General features: G+C 39.4%; 1 protein-coding gene across 1 annotated transcript in view; it reads left to right on the forward strand.

The window, feature by feature from the left end:
- pappa2 (pappalysin 2) overlaps nucleotides 1–19,654 on the forward strand; it is an 84,273-nt gene that overhangs the window by 54,994 nt on the left and 9,625 nt on the right. Inside the window, exons 20-25 of the mRNA XM_022191660.2 lie at nucleotides 36–213; nucleotides 4,135–4,348; nucleotides 5,801–5,969; nucleotides 6,675–6,807; nucleotides 8,042–8,163; nucleotides 14,435–14,506. Coding sequence (XP_022047352.2) covers nucleotides 36–213; nucleotides 4,135–4,348; nucleotides 5,801–5,969; nucleotides 6,675–6,807; nucleotides 8,042–8,163; nucleotides 14,435–14,506 — 888 coding nt within the window. The remainder of the gene's footprint in view (nucleotides 1–35; nucleotides 214–4,134; nucleotides 4,349–5,800; nucleotides 5,970–6,674; nucleotides 6,808–8,041; nucleotides 8,164–14,434; nucleotides 14,507–19,654) is intronic.

The raw sequence follows: 19,654 nt of genomic DNA on the forward strand, positions 1-19,654 counted from the left end.
AGCTTTTACTCTTGTCTTGTTCCTTCTCCTTCCAGAGAAAGACCGAGCTGGAGTGTTTTCACGGTTCATGGGATCGTGCAGTTAGTTGTCAGCCTGTAGACTGTGGCCTTCCAGATCAGTCTCATGTCTACCACGCCATATTCAGTTGCCCCTGGGGAACCACCTTTGGCAAACAATGTTCCTTTACCTGTGGATCGCCGGCAATATTACAAGGTAACTCATGGATGTGTTGATTCTGGTGAATTCCAGTCTTGACTATAGTCTTTGTTAAACCACAGTGGATGATGATGTTCTCATTCCACCACTAGGCTAACCATGCCAGGAAAGCAATCCATAATTTAACCCCTACAACCAAATTTCTATGTATCAAACTTGCATATGTGGCTGCAACACGGTCTCACGGGGATTCGTGAAACTGTCACGTCAGTTTTTGTTTCGGTTTCGTGCGCACCAACACGATGTCGTCATGTTTTTCGTGCCGCTCACCACGAGCGAAACCCGCTGTGGTAATCACATCTGAAAGTGGTTTATACCGGCGGATTCATGACGATCTAAGCTGTCCATCGGCGTTTGCGGCCGCCGCTGCGGCCGCCGGACATTCTTTAAATTCCTGTGCAAATTCGGCGGATTCATGACGATTTAAGCTGTCCATCGGCGTTTGCGGCCGCTGCCGCCCGAACATCCGGCCGCTATTGCGGCCGGATGTTCGGGATGCGGCCGGATCACATCTGAAAGTGGTTTATTTAAGCTGTCCATAGGCGTTTGCGGCTGCCGCCGCGGCCGCTACTGCAGCCGGATGTCTGGTGGCCGCCTTGGCGGCCGCGGCGGCGGCCGCAAACGCCGATGGACAGCTTAAATCGTCATGAATCCGCCGAATTTGCATAGGAATTTAAAGAATGTCCGGCGGCCGCAGTGGCGGCCGCAAACGCCGATGGACGACTTAGATCGTCATGAATCCGCCGGTATAAACCACTTTCAGATGTGATTACCACAGCGGGTTTCGCTCGTGGTGAGCGGCACGAAAAACATGACGACATCGTGTTGGTGCGCACGAAACCGAAACAAAAACTGACGTGACAGTTTCACGAATCCCCGTGAGACCGGTAGAAGTTGGGTTTTCTCTGTGTGAAAATAGTCCCTTCATGACATAAAATGTCTTCAATGTGAATCTACACTGTAGCCAGAGCTTACCAGTGCAACTATGGTTTTGTGCAAACATGATAACACTACTGCACGCTACACAATGTGGTAATATTTTATTAATTCAGAACATGTTTGAGCTGCAAACCAGTTCAGAGGATAAATAATGAGCCTCATGTTTTGGAGCTCGTCGTTGCTACGCTGCAGTTTCAAGGTAGAAATGCTCAGTCATGGCATCGACTGTGTTTTTCATTCATGTCTTCTAGCATATAAAAAAACACCTTATGGACAAGTTAACAAGGTTGAAAAATGTGATTTTCACCAAATGGGGTCTTTAAAATTTCTCCCCAAACTTGCCTCCCTGCTTCCAAATTATGGCACTAACGATTTGGCTGTGAAACACAAAGAACCTAAATGCAAACCAGCAGGATTTGCAGCTTAATTCCTTCACATTTAGAATTGACTTTAAACTGTTGTGGGAAATCAAATAAGGGGAAACATTCTCAGATATGCTATTGATTACGGTTTCCAACGAGAAGTAAAATATTAGTTACAATTAAACTGACTGCGCCAATATTAATTTGAAGATTATTTTTTAATAAAAAAAAACTCAGAGTTGCTCACTGTTGCTGACTGAGTTTGGTATTGAAGAAGTCTTACTAAAAAATATCAAAATTTTAAATTAATTTTGGCGTTCCTTTTGGGCTCATCCATTTCTTTCAGATGCCAAATGAAACAATAAACGTCTGTGGAGGCTTCAAATTTGGTGTGCAAAGTTAATCCGTTCCCGATTGCAATGGGAAGATGAAATATTATTGATTTCTTAGAAAAACACACTTTTGAACTGATGCCCAGTATTATTTGCAGCTGCTTTATGGCCCACCTTCTCAAGTTAAAACCGAGTCTACAAACTAAAGCAAGATGCTTCAAGAAGCTACAGCCAATTAAATGAAAATGAACATCACACCATGAGTTTAAACAACCAGAGGGTGCATCCTGTTATAGTTAGTGACAGTTTTTATTTCTAAGGGTAACTATTCCACAATGTTAAATTTAAATCACATTGGAAAATTCATTCCCAAAATAATAACTATGTCTTAACCTCACAACTATTACCTCTCATATTGCTTCTCTAAGCAGTTTTATTGCCTTTAAAATTTCACTGTTATTAAAAGTTAGGATGAACTCTAATCGAATCATCTACATGACATTTTCTTGTCCCTTTTACATACTCAGACAGCTACTCAGATGTCCAAAGTGTTTTTAAACAGGCCTCTTGTATCGTAACCATGAAGAACAAATACAGCCTGTGGCACCCATAATTAAGAGTACCACCACCACCACACATCCACGACAATACATAGTTACACAGAAACTAAAAAAAACACGAGCCCACTTTAGTAATTCAAGTTCCGCAGTACAATAGAAGCTTCTCGCATGATTGAACGGACCGAGTGTGATATCCACACACTCGTGTTCTCGGTTGGAAAGCCACAGCGAAATGTCATAGTTGAGTCAGCATGTATTCCTGATCCAAATACAGATTGTGCAGAAATAATTCTATTTGTGGCTTTTGGTTCAGTGAAATATATTTGAAGGCCATCATGCGTCACTCAGCAGTAAAAAGCACAGTCTGCAGTTCACAGAAAATATGTCCTTCACACATCAGTACAGCTGTAATGGATTTTGATAATTCCAACAGCAGCACAATGTTTAAATAGCTTATAAAAAATATGTGATGCCATGTTAAGGAATCGTTACATTTTACAGACCCAATAAAAAATGTGAAAGTTTTAGGTTGTTATGATTCTCCACATCGAAAAAACAGTCATGCTTCGTGTGGGGCCATACAAGCATGAAAATATTAGCTTTGGGCAACGTTGAAGCCAGATCCTCCCCATAACTGTACAGGACAGAGCAATGAAACCAACCAGAGTGTTCAGGGGGATAGAAATATATCCACAAGTTTGACCTACTTGTGCTTCTTCCATGAACTTTTTCTGTGTTGAATGTATAGTACAGAATGTTTTATATACCTGTACAGTTTTGTGCTTTGAGACTAATGTTTTGAGGTTTTTTTAAGTTAACTTAGATACTTCTTTCTAACTTTACTGAGACACCTTGCTGAGGTTCTGACTCTTCTCCATTTTGTACTGTTGGTACACTGTTTATAGCTTTTCATAGATAAACATTTTAGAAATGTAAATGCCTGAAGTTGCTTTTTTTCTGACTTCTAGTGATTTACACTAGACACTTGCGGGGCGGCATGGCTCAGTGGGTAAAGTGGCCGTCTTGCAACCGAAGGGTTGCCGGTTCGATCCTCGGCCCGTTGTGCTCATGTCGAGGTGTCCCTGAGCAAGATACCGAACCCCTAATTGCTCCTGATGGGTCGTGGTTAGCGCCTTGCATGGCAGCTTCCGCCATCAGTGTGTGAATGTGACGTATAATATCAAGCGCTTTGGGTACCTTGCAGGTATAGTAAAGCGCTATATAAATACAGGCCATTTACACCCTCATTTTACGGAGGCTGTGGAACCACAGCACTATAAGCATTAAAAACACAACATAGTGAGCTGCATGTAGATTCAGAGTGAGAGACAGGAAGAAAAACTCTGACACTGAAAGCAGGGTTTTTCCTGCATACAGGAAACAGGAAATGTTGACATCCCCAAAATAGGTTTGGTAAAGCAAAATCACTACAACTGAGAATGTGAAAGCAATATAGATTTTTTATATATAGATGCAATGATTTCTGTCAAATAAGACAATAAAGACTCATTGCCTTTACTGTAAGCAGCCGACCGTGCTTGCCGTTGTGCATACTTGTGTCTCAAGCCCTTTTCTGAGCCCAGTCAAACCCTGGAAAGTACATTTATCTGCACTGCTCATCTAGCTGTTTTGTTCTCCCTTGGGTTAACTGTACTTCAAAATTCTCTTGAAACCCTGTTGAAATTAAGCTGTCCTTCCCTTCTCTCTCTACTCTGTCCTCCTCAGGTGACAGTGACAGGTTGGTGTGTTTGGAGGACGGGCTGTGGTCTCTCCCAGAGGCCTACTGCAAGATCGAGTGTCCAGAGGTTCCAAACATATCCGATGCCAAGCTGCTAACAGCGGACTGTCTCGCTTCAGGGCACGACGTCGGCTCTGTGTGTCGGTACAAATGCAACCCAGGCTTCTATGTATTGGGGAGCCTTAAAAAGAAGACACCGAGGTATGTGTGGTGGGACTGTTGGAGTATGCAGACAAACACTACTGCTGCTGGTTAAGGAACACCTTGAATCCTTCATAATGGAGCAAATACTGCATTTCTGCTGTTGTTTCTTTTCATTATGTTATGTGTTCTGACTGACGCCTTAAGTTATCAATGAGAAAATTAGTTTTTTAGGCCTTTAATACTTTTTATCCACAAGTGGGTTGCGCAATGCCTTGAAATCCTAGTCTGAATAGACAGACCAAAGTAAATGCAGTGTTTAATTGCGCATGCCTCTCTCTGCGTAATGGAGGAAATTCCTTCTTTTCCTTTATTTTACAAGATTCCCATTACGCACTGCTCAATAAAATTAGGATCTTTGATTTAGGTATTTTATGCAGCAGTATAACAACGGATCACATGAATCCCCAAAGGGCAGCATTTTAAATATCGATGGGTACAGTTTTAAGAGGTATTTTTCGGCCCATCATCTGCATAACTATATTCAGTTTCGGAACAAACTCACAGTAGGGTCCAATAAAATGTGTACCGCTGCTAACTGGGCCTCGTCATTACTTGCCAGTTGTATTCACTGAGTAAATGCTCATTACTGAACACAGTTCCCATGTTTGTAATGAGATGGAGGTTCCTAATAGGAGACACAGCCTCTAGGGTGAGTTTATATAGTCAGCTCTCTCGCTTCACACATTTCAGTCTGTATTGTTGAGTTCATGTACAATAGACTGCGTATTGTAATGCTTTATTTTCCTGTCTTGAACTGAATTATGGTACAGTTGAACAAATACCTAACAAGCCGACATTTACCATCACATAAAGCCAGTAAAAATCTACATTGTATGGATGTACATTACATTAAACAAATAGTATTTTACCTTATTGGATGGAAATTTAAAGATCCATTTGCAGCTGGGTGTCATTATGAGTTACGTTTTCTCAAACATATGTGTAAACATTTTAATAACCCATGATGCTTTATTAGTCCAACATGTGAAAGTGAACAGCAAAGGCTATTAAAGAGTTTTAAACTGGCTTTTTACTCTTACCTTTGACACATGTACCCACATAAATATATATTATAACACATACTGTTGCATTTACACACTACGTGCACCACACAGGAGATCTTTTTTACTGTTGAATGGGCAGTCCTCTCTGCTCTGTGTGCTTTTTGTTACCGAAACTGTAAAAGTAAAGTGAAGCTAACAATAGTGAAGGTGAGCAGGGCTATGGAGTGTGTGTCTAAAGTTTGTTATTATACATCCCAAAATTTTTTGATGAATAAATGCCAATTATAGTATTCTATATTGAACAAAAGACGCAACACAATACTTGTGTAGCCATCAAATACTGCATATTTACTTCATATCTGTAAAACTTTCTAGCTGAGTCCTCAAAGTAATTTAAACCCTTGTATGAATTGGAAAATTAAGCACTTACTCTTGTTGTCTCTAGGAAGTATTTCAGGTTAGAGTGCCTGGAGGGAGGACAGTGGGAGGAAATGGGCTGTGAGCCAATATCCTGCCCAGCACTACCGAACGTATTCCAGGGGATGTACACCTGCACCAACGGCTTGTACTATGATTCCCTCTGCACCATGCGGTGTCCGGACACAACAGAACATGTAAGATTTCACCAGACACTCCATTACTCTCCCAGGTCAAAATTGTTCAAGTCATAGTGTAGCGCAATGAACACAGTTTGTGGCTATCAAGTCAAGTTTAGATCAGTTGGTTAGGGAGATTCACTCAAGTTCAATATTGGATTGGATTCTAATATTCATGGTCATGGTTGGTGTTGTTAAAAAAGAAACTAATCAAATATTGCTTGACATCAGGCATTAAAGTTTGCAAAATAGCAGCGGTCAAAAACAATAGCATTTCAAGGGGCCACTTTTGGTGTAATCCAGCAGCATTCATGTAAGGTAAATGAAGCGAGAAGAAGCTTCAAAAATGCCTGTCACTGTAGATGTATAAAAATGAGGACAGCATCGTGGACAAACTAGTTCTACAATATAATCATTTTTACAAAGACCCCAGAGAATGATGCTTTGAATGTCTGGACGCCATTGTTTTTATTGAAGCCACATTTAGTTTGCAATGTTAAAAACATATGGGACGGACGCATTTCAAGTGTTTTTGATGTGTCATTTGTATCCATTAAGTTAGTAATTCCCTCATTTCACAAGTGACTTGAGTTGGTGTAGAGCTTCAAGTTTATCCACGCACATGCAATTTTCCAACCATGTCGAACATTAATTTTTCTTCCTTTTAAGTTGTGGGAAGATAGATGTCGCATACTGAATTTTAGAATCTGTGTTTGTGTCCAGAGTGAAATTCGCTGCACTAAGGACGGTCAATGGACAGCAGGGTTCACCATGTGCTCCAAGCTGCAGGGTTCCTGCTCAACTCCTCCAAATCTCAACTCTGTGGAGTACAGCTGTGACCAGGGGATGGATATAGGTGAGTACATCCTCCCTCTGGGGATACAAGTGTAAACCATCAAATAAATAGTCCTTGCTAAAATCTCCTTCAAATAAGCAAAATAAAAGCCATAAAGAGTTGCCTCCTGGTGTTTGGCTTATTGTTATTACACACTGACTGACTGAACAGACAAAACAATCATGGCAGTAGAGCAGTTTTTGTCAAGACAATAGTGATCTTTGATTATCTCCACTAAGGGGGCAGGGCTTCTGTATGCAAGATTATGCTTAGTGGAGACATGGAGCATAGGCAATGGAAGAACTTGTGAAATTTAGGTGCAGTTGCAGACCACTTTCTATAATATTGCAAAAAAGTAGACATTGATCTCGGTGGAGGATGTGCGCTCAAAGTCCCCTAAGATCCAGATTCAGATACAGACAGTGGATAAAACATGAAAGAAATTTCGTAAAAGAGGATCATTATAAATGACAAAGAGAAGCAAATATTACATGATCATTTGTATGACCATCTAAACCACATATGACACCATATATGTCTGATCTTTCAAATTAGACTTTATTTATTGCTCTGGTAGTAGCTCTAATAGTCTTATTTACTTAGCCAACAACAGCACTAACAAGTTGAAGAGTATACATTAAATAGAGTAAATATGTGGTATGGAGGCATACAATGATGCTGATAAACAAATAGATGTATCCAATTACACCAGTGTTATTCCACTATGTATGTCCACTGACTTTCTATTGTGTGTATTTTGATGCAGATTCAAATCCAAATAGAAATACAAGACTCTTTTGTTCAAATGTCAAGTTCGAAAAACGATGCCGTTTTTGCTGAGATTAGAAGCTGTAGTAGGCTGGCAAGTCAAACATGACATGCTAGTTAGCAGACAAAAGCCATTTAACTGTTCACTTATTAACTGATAGACAGTTTGTCGAGTTACTGTTGAAATACGTCAACACATTATTGTCCAAATGTTTGTTATTAAAAACCAGACGGATATTTGCAGGAACTTGAGCCTACCGAAAGACAGCAAATGCACTTACAAACACACACACACATACACACCAACAGTAGACCCCCTCACATTGTGATGGTTGCCAAGTATCTGAACCACAGATGACAGATGACGGCGAGGCCTGAAGTTATGTGGTCTGCTTTTCTCTCATTCGGTGTTTGCACATGAATAAATTCAACAGATGCAAATTAGGCTCAGAGGTAAGTGTTATTTGATTTGTGTTTTTTTTCACAGGTGCCCAGTGCTACCCAACATGCATTGTGACTCTGGACATGGATCTGCATGACCCAGTGGTTCTGCCCAACGGCACCACAGCCGGCTCTTTGAAGCACTGGATGCTGCCCACCAAAGTCGAGGTGAGACGCCTCAAGAGGCGAGTCAGGTTACTTAAGTTTGATATTTTCTCCCGGGATTCTTTCTGTATTCACTCAAGGACGTTTCAGTTCATTTTCTCAAATAACTCAAAACCAATAGTGTGTGTTTTCTCTGTAAGATGCATAATTAAGATAGTCTATGTATATATACTTAGATTTAACCAAAATGTGTTCTATACACTCTTCAGTTGACTTTAATGCAATAAACAGAACTAAACACAAACAGCACAGTGAAAAATGGCAACACTAAGGGGAATGTTTTCGATTACAGTTACACAAGTAGTGTTGCCGCACAGACACAAACATGGTCAGACATGTACTTTAGCAACAAATCCTCTGGTCTCCTCTTTTGCACTCTGAAATTTCTCTGCTGACTGGTGGTTGGCGGATACAACAAAAAAAGTTTTGTCCTTTTATAGCAGCTGCTTAAAACTGTCAGTTCTTAAAAAAAAAAATGTATGAAAACTGCTTCACTCTGTAGACGAGTTTATAGTGATGTACTTTACGTCACTATTTTCCAAACTACACCAAGCTGGTTTTATATCCTCCTGCCATATTAGACAACCACTGTTTTCTCTTAGCTTAGCACTGTCGCCTTACAGCTCAAAGATCCTCGGTTCACATCCCGGCTTGGGCCTGGGATCTTTTTGTATGGAGTTAATATGTTCTCCCTGTGCATGCGTGGGTTTTCTCGGGGTTCTCTGGCTTCCTCCCACAGTCCAAAAGCATGCAAAGGTTAACTGGTGATTCTAAATTGTCCGGAGATGTGAATGTGAGTGTACTTGTTTATCTCTATGTGTAGCCCTACGATTGCCTGGCAACCTGTCCAGGGTGTCCCATGCCTTTACGCTTTATCAGCTGGGATAGACTCCATCCCCCCGCGACCCTAATGAGGATTAAGCAATGGATAGATCATGGATGGATGTTTTCTGTTAGTACTAATGGGTTATTGTGGCTGTTTCATTGAATTGTGAGCCTTGAATTTTTTATAAGGTGATTGAAAAATAAATGGTCAATTTTGAAGTTGCAGGAGCACGCTGTCAGCCAAATGGTTAAATTGGATGCCAAATGACTGACAGTCGATTACAAGAGCTAATTTGCATGCATTGATTGCACATAAAGATGGATGTATCCTTTGTGACATGACCCACTTGTTTGTTGATGAGTGGTTTTGAAGCTCAGTTTGGTGGCTCCAGCCAGTGCCATTTTGGCAATGCCTGACTCCTCCTAACTCCCAGCTAATTCTAAAATGAGCAAAGAGGTGGAGTGTAAGCAGAGCTAAGAAGATCCACGCAAATTTGGGCCACGAATGGAAATGGGAAATTATGAACAGGAAAAATTTTTTGTACTGGCTGTAAACATGTTTGTTTCTGCTGGAAAATTGGACATTTTAACATGTGGGTCTCTGTGGTGTGACTCACTTTTGGAGCCAGCCTCAAGTGGCCATTTTAGGTACTACAGATTTGTGCACTTCTTTGTTGGCTTCACTTTTCTACCCCGGAGGTTTTTTCTTAGTTGCATGTCATACCCCTCACTTTCACTCCATATTTCCTGTCTGCCTCTTCACTTCAACTATCCAATAAAGGCAAAATGTACAAAAAATAATCTTTGAAAACAAGCTGAAGCTGCAGATGCCAAGGTTTTATGACATGAAATACCTCAAAACTGCAAAGCACTGGGGCCTTCCCATCATGCAACCTCAAAAATGTCTTTCACCTCCTTGTTTCCTGGCAAATGCAGACATCTTTCCATTTCCATAATGCATGTTTTGGTTTTCTGTTTGTTGTGACCATGCCTGGTGTGAGATTAGCTGTGATCCCTCTTGAATAATTTTGTCAGACCCAAGAGACTTGTTACCGCAACTGTTTTTGTTTTTTTCACAGGTTTAGCAGACGTATATGGAAGTAATAAGTTGACTTTCACCAATAAAGCCAGTGTAGTAGCCCCTTCAATTCTAACTTGCATTAGCGCCATTGTCGTTGTCTTAAATGACATGTAATATCTGAAGAAACATCAGATTCTTCTAAGGGCCTGATTCAGTTGCATTTCGCTGGAAGATGCACCCCATGTTTCAGCTATAACTTTGGCTTTCTGGCAGAACCATTGTGTTACACCTTTTTTTCTATGCAGTTTCATGTTGCACGATGTGGTAAAAATTAGTTTGATTGGTTCAAATAACCACAACTGAGTGATGGCTGGGGTTATTTTCCTACCATTTGGAAACACTTGGCAGGTATTACAAAACAGTTGTTGTTTTGCTCACTTACTGCGACGAGTCCAGGGCGCTGCGAAAGCCAATCCATTGACAAACAGCGCTGAGATTTTTTACACAAAAACACCCTTCAGAATGAATAATGCATCCAAACATCTGGTGCCTGGAACAACAGCATGGGGTAGACGGAGCTACTGGTCCAGACAGACACACCTTTACTGATAAACAGAAATCTATGTCCATTCACATTTTGAGACCTAACATGTGGGACAGTCGAGACACAAAACAACATAGGCTTTTTGCTGCCATACATGCAGCAAAGGTCACATCTCCTCACTTTGTGACTTACTAGTTATTGTTTATATCCGATCTCTTTTTTAACCTGAGTGTCAACATCTAGCATTCTGCATTCAAATGTAACTTTTTACAGCACACTGAAGTGAACTGCTACATTGTATCAACAGTTTATAGAAGTCACTATGGGCATTTGAAAAAATAAAAAAATGTAGATTTAGATAATAGTTTTATATTTCAACATAAGCTAAATTAATAGATTTTTCTGTGAGATTATTAAGTGAAGAAAACACACAAGCAACATCTTAGTTTTCAGCAGAAATTATTTCAAGCACTCCCAAGTCTCTCTGAGTAACTGAGAATCCCTAAAAATTAATCCCTTGGTCAAACTGCAACTGAGATTTTTTTTGTGAATTTATCATATTATGCGCAAATGTGTTTCGTATCAAATGTTTGATTGAATCATTGGCAAGACAGTATCTTGTAGAATTTTTCCAGAAAAACATTTTTATTCCCAGCTGCACCAGCCACTCACACAACAAAATCCACATCATGTGTATGCGAGTGCGTGTTCGTTATCATTCAAGTGTTTTTGTGTTACTGGAAACCACAGTCAGATAGCGAGAGTAAAGGTTCCAGTTGACGTCAAGCCTTTTAGGAATTACACACATCTCTACACACACAGTGTATACAAGTCACCGTGAAAAAAAAACCTGTAGGAATGTCAGATCTTGGGTCTGAGTAACAGTGCTGTTGTTTTGCTTTAAAGGTGGGTCATGTTACTCAATATCATATCTGAGGAATCGCTTCTACGTTAATGCTGTTGCAAACACTGCTCCACTTTCGCCTGACTTTTGGGTGGTCATTCAGTCAGCCAGCCAGTTAATCCGCCTTTTACAAGGTCAAATAGTTGGACCGAGGTCTGGTTACTTACGCCATATCTCTGACACTGCCTTGTGATTTGAAGGTATTGTGTTATCTCAAATACTTTAGAGTCAAGCCTCTGTCTCTGGGTCAGGCTGCACAGGAAATCACAGGGGAGGATCCACTTTCTCTGTCCATATTTGTTAGTCAATCAGCTGTCTGCTAGCCACCTTGTAAATTCCCGGGGTCAAATAAATGACAGGAGACCACAGCCTCACCCAGATTTCACTACAAAATCATGAGTTTTGCATCTGCTTAAGTTATAAAACTTTTCTTTCATCGCAAAGTTTTCTTGCATAACCAAAAACACATCAAAAAGGCAAAGAATTGTAATGTGCTGCACATGTCCACAAAAACAAGAGGAAGTCTACAGCTTTAAAAAGAATGAATGATGTAGTTTTATTCATTTCTAACAGTTCATGATAAGGGAGAGAGGCCAAATGCAGTGGATCCAACAATGCTTTTGTAATTCGTATCGCTCAATTTTTATAATTTAAATACTAATTTGTAAACATACACTGTAAAAATATTAACAAGGTTGTTTGACTCTATAATTTTTAACCTGGCTGCATCAAAATCTTAAGTAGTGAAGCTAACAAACTAACCACACCAACTTTATGCTTCAGATTTAATCAAAAGTTTTTTGTAATGATAAGAACAAGGCCTTTCATGTTGTATGCATTGAAATAGTAGACAACACAAAAATGACTCGTAAAACCAACAAACTGCTATTGACATCTTGGTTTGTAAAACCCCCCCCAAAATTATTGTTGTTTGAACTAAACATCTTGTTGTATTAATTAGAAATAGCTAGGTTTTCAAATATAATAAAAAGGGGGCTTAAAGAAATTGAAGGAACTCAAATGAACTCTCCTGTCTTGAAATATTAAGGCCATTCAAAATATTGAACTGTTTAACTTGGCAACATAACTTGCAGGTGAGGTTGGCCTCACTCTCCACATTTAAGCATTGGCTGGACACCATTAACCGCAATGCAATTCTCTGTCATGGTGGCCTGTTGCTAGCTAACCCCCCAATGCTCTTGACAACACAGACACTAAAAACCAACAAACAAAACTAAAAACACAGCACAACCAAAAGAGTAACCACAACAAAAAGTCCTATGGTTGTTTGTGTTACCAACATGCAGTGTGACTCCTATGGTCCCTAAACACAGCAGAAGAGATGCAGTCTTCCATCTCAATTAACTGTAAGAGGCTCCACCTGCTGGCACAACCAGGTAGTACCGCTAATGGACAGTATTTTCCTGACAATCATGAGCAGCCTTAAAACAAACTCCAACAGTCTTACAAGAAAACAACTCAAGTTCATATGCATTTTTACAAGGAAAACCCACAGTTTTAGGGGTTTCCCAATGCTGAGGTGGATTTGGTAAAAAACAAAACAAAAAGTTGTTTTTCTGTTCATATATTAACTGCCGCACGGATGTGTGAATTGCGCCTCATACCGCACAAAGAAAAACATCCTGTGGATGTTTCTGAAAGGCTGTGACTTTACACCTCATACAGGATATAGCTGCTGGTTACAGATTGAGCTGCAGCACCATATGAATGTGATTATTTCTGAGGTATGCTAAGCACAGTGGGCGGACATAGCCCAGGAGCTCTGGAGAACAAAAACTTCCTACTGTGTTTGGGCACCATCAATGGAAAGCACATACAAATCAAACACCTCTAAACTGCAGCACAACTACTACAGTTACAACTCTTTTAAACAGTAAAGGTGTGGATAATGAGGAATATCCTCTTACAGCCTCATCTCATAACAATCATTTGTTAAAAACACCATTTGCTTTCCTGCCATGCACCTTGCGTAACTTTGCCAACGTGCTAACCTGGAAAGCGTGAATTTGATGTTTAGCAGCTGTTGAAAGCCTTGATTATACTTCCATGCGGACACACATGGACAGCTGTGGACATGTAGTTGTTGCTATTCAGCTACCTTTGTAGTCTGCAGACGTTCACTTGAAAGTCTCCTTTCCATACATGATCTGTAGGTCTTATCTGCTTGTTCTGTGCATGCACACCACTGTCAACATGTGTACTACTGTCACATAGTTGGATAAACATAAATTTAGAGTTGAAGATGACTAAATTTATCTCAAATGGACGCTGAGTATCCTTTACATATTCAAGGCAGCAAGACAGTATAAAATTGGCCTTAAAAGTTGAGATCAAAAGTTATTTTTCACATAGGAATCCAGAATTTGTAAAACAAACAAACAAACAAAAAACAAAACGATTTTACCATATTGTCCATTTCAGATTACTATGGGATCTTTTAAAAAAAATTGGGGACTCAAATTTTGTAACTTAAATACATATTTTAAAAAAAAAAAGTAATTTAAATGTGCACATTATTAATTATGCCTCCAAATTATGCATGACTTAAAATTCTTACAATTCCATTTTCAAGAGGTACAGTAAAGCCATCTAAAAAACATGAATAATCTGTTGATTCATATTTCACAATAAGAGAACAAATATATGTTCTCCCTTCTGCTAGTCAACACTCATAGTAGAGCAGTACTTTTTGAACAGACAGAAAAATTATTTGATTGATGGTTTGATATTCCTATGTTAATTCAGATTCTCCATCTGCATCTATGGCTACATCTATGGATGTTTAAATCAATGGTTCTATCTCTGCTGCTCCGATTTTGGAGTCTCAAACTTCCAGAAGTCTCCTATGAAAATGTTTTTACGACTGAGTGTAATATTGTTTTCTATGGCAGACACAGCGCTTATCCATTTCCTGTGGCTGCATTGCCTAACTGCTATCCTTATGTGCTTTGTTTCCCAGAGCATAATTTGCACAGGGATGATGAAGTGGTACCCTGACCCGCAACACATCCATTGCATCCAGTCATGTGAGGTAAGAGTCAAAACAGGAATTTCAAGGTACTATTTTATTTTTCCTTAAGCCTCATCTGTCCATGAAGGCCAGGACAGGAGGAAAATACTGATCCGTCCAGATATCAGTCTCACACAGGTCTATGAAACTGTCGACTGACTATCTATTTTAGGTATGACGGATGCATTATTTGGCGAAGGGTTCCAAAGTTATTTTTAGCAGATGGTGTTTTTAGTGCAGTAAGAGGACAAAAGTTCAAAGAAGTAAAAGACTGTTGTGAACATAACTGCATTTCCCTTTCGTAGCACGCGCGACTTTTATGACGCACAGTGTCCGTTTAAGAGTAATTCAGTTCTTACATAACATGTCTGATATGTGCTTTAGGGTGTTGTGAAAGGGTCAGAAGGGTCTCAGTTTGACTTTTATATTGTATCAACATTGAGATAGGGAATACTTACCCCTTAAAACAATTACACCATCTCTCCTCATAACCACATTAAATTTTTTGTTTCAGCCAGACATTTCCAGTAATATTAAACATGAAGCAAAACATGTTATATCCCTGTTGTCATCACTGCTCAAGATATCAGCGCCAGTGTGCAATGTGCTTCACATTTCATGATGACAAATCTCAGGCAGAAACTGATATTCTAACACTTCACAAGAATCCCTTTTAAATCTGTCCAAAGAATTTTTTTCCCCCCCAGGAATCCTGGCATTGCCAAATGGTGTTATTCCTGCCAAGTCTAATGGATTATCTGATAAAGGAAAATAAATTAATCACTGGATTACCGTAGATGTAGATTAATTATTTAGGCTGACACAATGCTTTTAAATCTTTCTTTCAAGTTCAACAACAGTCTACCTAGTGTGTGCTTTTAATGCTTTACAAAGGGAGCAGGATAGTTTCCTTTATAGTTACAAGGCAATAATGTCAATTTTATGTGTATTTGCACTTTAGTTTCTTTTTATAGGCAACAATAGCTGCATACCTTAAGTAGGTGATAATATACAAAACAAGGAAGTACAGGAGAAAACCCAAAGTCTGCATAGAGACAGGGTATGATCGACCGTGTTGCTATGGATAACACCGTGTTAAATGAATGAACTCACTATGATTGGTTGACAGGTGATCAATGTGTTTCAATAAATTGTCATTAATACACAGAAATTGCAATTGCAATGCACCAAAACTGACTGTCAGTTATGGCTTTTAGCATACTGAATAAGGCCCCAGATTGCTATAAATTGGCGTTCATTCTGTGCTAGATAGATGAATTTTGTATTCAGGCTACAGTTAAGACACAGATTGTCAATATCAATGCCAAATTAAGATTTGCAGTTAATTATTATTTGACCAATGGGTTCTTCTGACTGGCAATGACATAAACAAGCGACAATATATGATCAGAAGAAAAATATGAAGACATTGTGTTAGAGACGTTATGGATCAATTTATACCATTTCTACGTTTTTTTTGTATTTTTATGCTAAAAATGCCACATCCAACATTATTCATACCCTTCCCATTGGCTACTGAATCATGTCAGAAACTTTATTTGCTACCATATCAATCAAACAGTTCCTACATTTACGAACAAGCTTTCTACATGTCTCCACTGGGATTTTTGACTGCTCCTCTTTGTGACGATCTCCAGGTCTTTGAGGTTGGAAGGCTTCCTTGCCATCACTCTGGTCTTCAGTTCCTTCTCGATGTGATTCAGATCTGGACTCTGGCTGACCCACTTTGAAATGTTGATATTGTTTTCTGTTAACCATTTCTTCACCACTTTGGCTACATGTTCGAGATCATTGTCTTGTTGGAAGGTCCAATGCTGTGCAAGGCCAAGTCTTTCTGCAGAACTGCCTGACGTTTTTTGCCAGAATCTTAATGCAATCGTCTTTTCTCATGATGCAATTCACTTTGATGAGGTTGCCTGGCCCACTGGTTGAAAAACTCCCCTAAAGCATTACGTTCCCATCACCATGCCTGACTGTGGGGATGGTGTTCTTGGCATTGAATGCTTTTTCATCGTTCACCAAACAACTCCATTTCTGACTCATCTGATGACAGAACTGATGATCAGAAGCTTTCTTCTTTGTCCAGGTGAGCTTTTGCAAAGTCTAGGCGAGCCTTTGTTTGCCTGTCTTGGAAAAGAGTCCTTTGTGATTCGCGTCCATGGAGACAAGTCTTGTGCAGAGTCTGTGTTGAGATTTTGGTACTAGAATTGCCCAGATTCAAAAGGGTGGTCTATGTGGTGATCCTTCAACTTCTTTGATCACTCTTGTCAGTGCAGGGATCACTTCTGGCTCCTATTATGAACTTTAAGATTTTTCACAATGTGGAACCCCACTGACACTTGAAAACACTTGGATGCAGTTTGTAGCCTTTTGCCACCTTGTGAGTAGCTAGAATGTGCAACTCTTTGTCACTGACTGACCCTATTAACAATTTAGTTTTAGTCATGACTTGTAATGGACAAGTTAGTGACTAAATAATTACTGCATGAATTGTTCTGAATTTATAGCGTGTTCGAATGACTTCAGAAATGGTCAAAATTTGGAACACTGGAATGAAAAAGAAGTTGCATTTTCTCAGAAACCTGCAACAATTTCAAAAGGGTATAAATAGTTTTGGACTTGGCATTTGTAGCAAAAAAATGCAATTCAACATCTCAAAATAGAAAAAATGATTTTAGTCTGGCACAGATTACCACTAAAGAGAAGACTACGTTGCTTTTTCTCAAAGATCTTCTTGTTGACTTCACACTAAACACATACTACCCGCATTGAAAACTTGTAGGAGGAAACTACAATCAGCCTAAGTTGACCTCTCACAGTTTTTGTAGTCCTCACATGGTTTCTCCTTAAGAAAGAAGGACATTAAACCACGTTTCCTTGAAATTCTGTTCTTTAACAACTACAATTTAAATCATGCTCTCATGATATTCCTTGTACTGTCACCTTTAAAGCCAACTCTCAGTTACTCTGATCAGCACTTTTAAACAGAATCTGGTTCTTGTTGTGGGATTATAAACTTTATACTGTAACATTATACCACAACATGCTCCAGGGCCTCTAGGGGCCACTGGAGCACGACTCAACACTTGTGGGCTCGTATAATATATTGTGTGCCCTGCAGTGTGAATCATAAATGGAAATGAGTTTAATCTGCAATTTAACATCCATCTCAGCTCAGTAATATTTTAGCAGTGACAGTAAATCATCTAAAAAATCATAAACCCAGATAGTTCTTATTTGGCGTTTGTCCGCTGGGTTCAGAAAAGGCTGGAACTACCGATGGAACACATAAACTGTTGATGTCTCACGGTATTAAAATATTCTTCCTACCTGCCAGCAGTACATTTTCCCCTTCCACCTTCCCGTGAATGTTGCTAGGCAAAACAGTTGCTTATAACCTACTCCTCCATGACAACACTAAATTATACCAGACCACATGTGCTGCATATGCTCTATGCCAGATCTCGTCCAGATGCCATTGCACTTTGCCTTTCTCTCTGCTTTTATTCGTTCTTAAAACCACTTCGTAAGACAGTTTAAAAGTCAGCATGGACATCTTATCATCGTCTACACGACTCCACTGTTATCTAATTTTTACAAAATAGTTGCATCACAAACACAATACCTGCTGTGTCTTTTTAGAAGTTTCTTCACTGCATGAATAAAGTATTTGGTGGGTTAGTAAAACCAAATAATGCAATAGGCGTGTAACAGCAACAACAAGGAGAAACAAAGAATAGAACTTTAAATAGACTGCTGTTTTGTCTGTCAACACCTGCTGTGAATGCAGTTAGAATACTTCAAGGTTATAGCTCGAGAACGATTTTTATTCTTTTTTTTTTTTTTTTTGCTAAAGAAACACTTCTGTTTGTAATTTATTCTGAAACAAACTGTAGATTATTGGAAGGAAAACACTGCAAAAGCAAATTAAACAAAAGCATCTCTTGGAAAACATCAACCAGTAGAAACAAAGTTATGAGTTTAGAGGATGGAGAATTGGACAGCAGGATATTTAAAGATTTTTCTGGGGTAAATTTACAGTAAGCAGAATTGAAGTAGTTCAAATTTATTTGTCTATTCTTAATAACTGATCTAGGTGTAATTTTCAGTGGCAATAGAGTAAAAAGAGTATTCCAATGTGCTTTGCCCCAGCTGTATCCTCTAGTTCTTCTGGGAAATTAGCTGTTTTTCAGGTTATTCAGTGAATACTATCCCTCCAGCATGTTCTGGTGTTTCCTGCGGTTTCTCCTCATCCTTCATCTTCCATTTGTAACTGCCTGGAACACCTCTACTCAGTACTTCTACCAGCTCTACTCTTAACTTCTCCTGTTTGCTTCATTTATGATCTTTTCAGAAATTTGCTTCATGTCTGTGGGCACTGCAGATGAATTCATGCCACAACAACAGCAACCAAAAAAAAAAAAAAGTTTCCTGCCTACTTCCAAGATGTAAGGGGCTCTCTGGTTGCTGTTTATGGAAAAAAAAAAAGTACAGAGAGAGCATGCCTGAGATCCCTTCGGACATGCTCTCCTTCTCACAGCAGCTTTTTGGGGTCTTTGCAGCAGTAAATGTTAATGAGGACTCTGAATGTTTTGCAGCTCATGTAAGCTGCATGCATTGCACTTTACCAGGGGTCAAAGTCCAGACCTCTGGATCTAAGTGGCATTCATGGCAGACATGGAGCCCAATATGAAACACAGATTCCCCATCATTAACACCTGTACAATTAGCACTTAGTGTCTTCTACTTTCCTGCAGGCAAATGCAACTTATTGCAGAGAAGTTCCATTTACATTCATTCAGTTACAGTTAGTCAAGGCAATTACACATTTTTTTGTCCAAGTAGTTTCCATCTTTGTCAGTAACAACTGGGAAATATGTCCAAATGTTGGGCTTGACTTTCTTTGTTTTTCTATATTAGAAAACAGCTTTGGTCCTCTTCTGAACTTCATTTTGTTGACTATCTTTCTGTTTAGCAGTAGATCCTGAATTGTCTTTTTGACTGCCTGCTCCTATGAGATTTGTGTTTGGCTGATTTCTTGCTTAACCAGTGGGATCCTAATCCCAATGCAGTCCTCTAATCTGGACTGAACATACACAGCCTGAAAACAATACATTATGAAGAACGTTTTCCATTCTGAATACATTT

The sequence above is a fragment of the Acanthochromis polyacanthus genome, chromosome 9, assembly GCF_021347895.1.
Source record: "Acanthochromis polyacanthus isolate Apoly-LR-REF ecotype Palm Island chromosome 9, KAUST_Apoly_ChrSc, whole genome shotgun sequence".
Taxonomy (NCBI): Eukaryota; Metazoa; Chordata; class Actinopteri; family Pomacentridae; genus Acanthochromis; species Acanthochromis polyacanthus.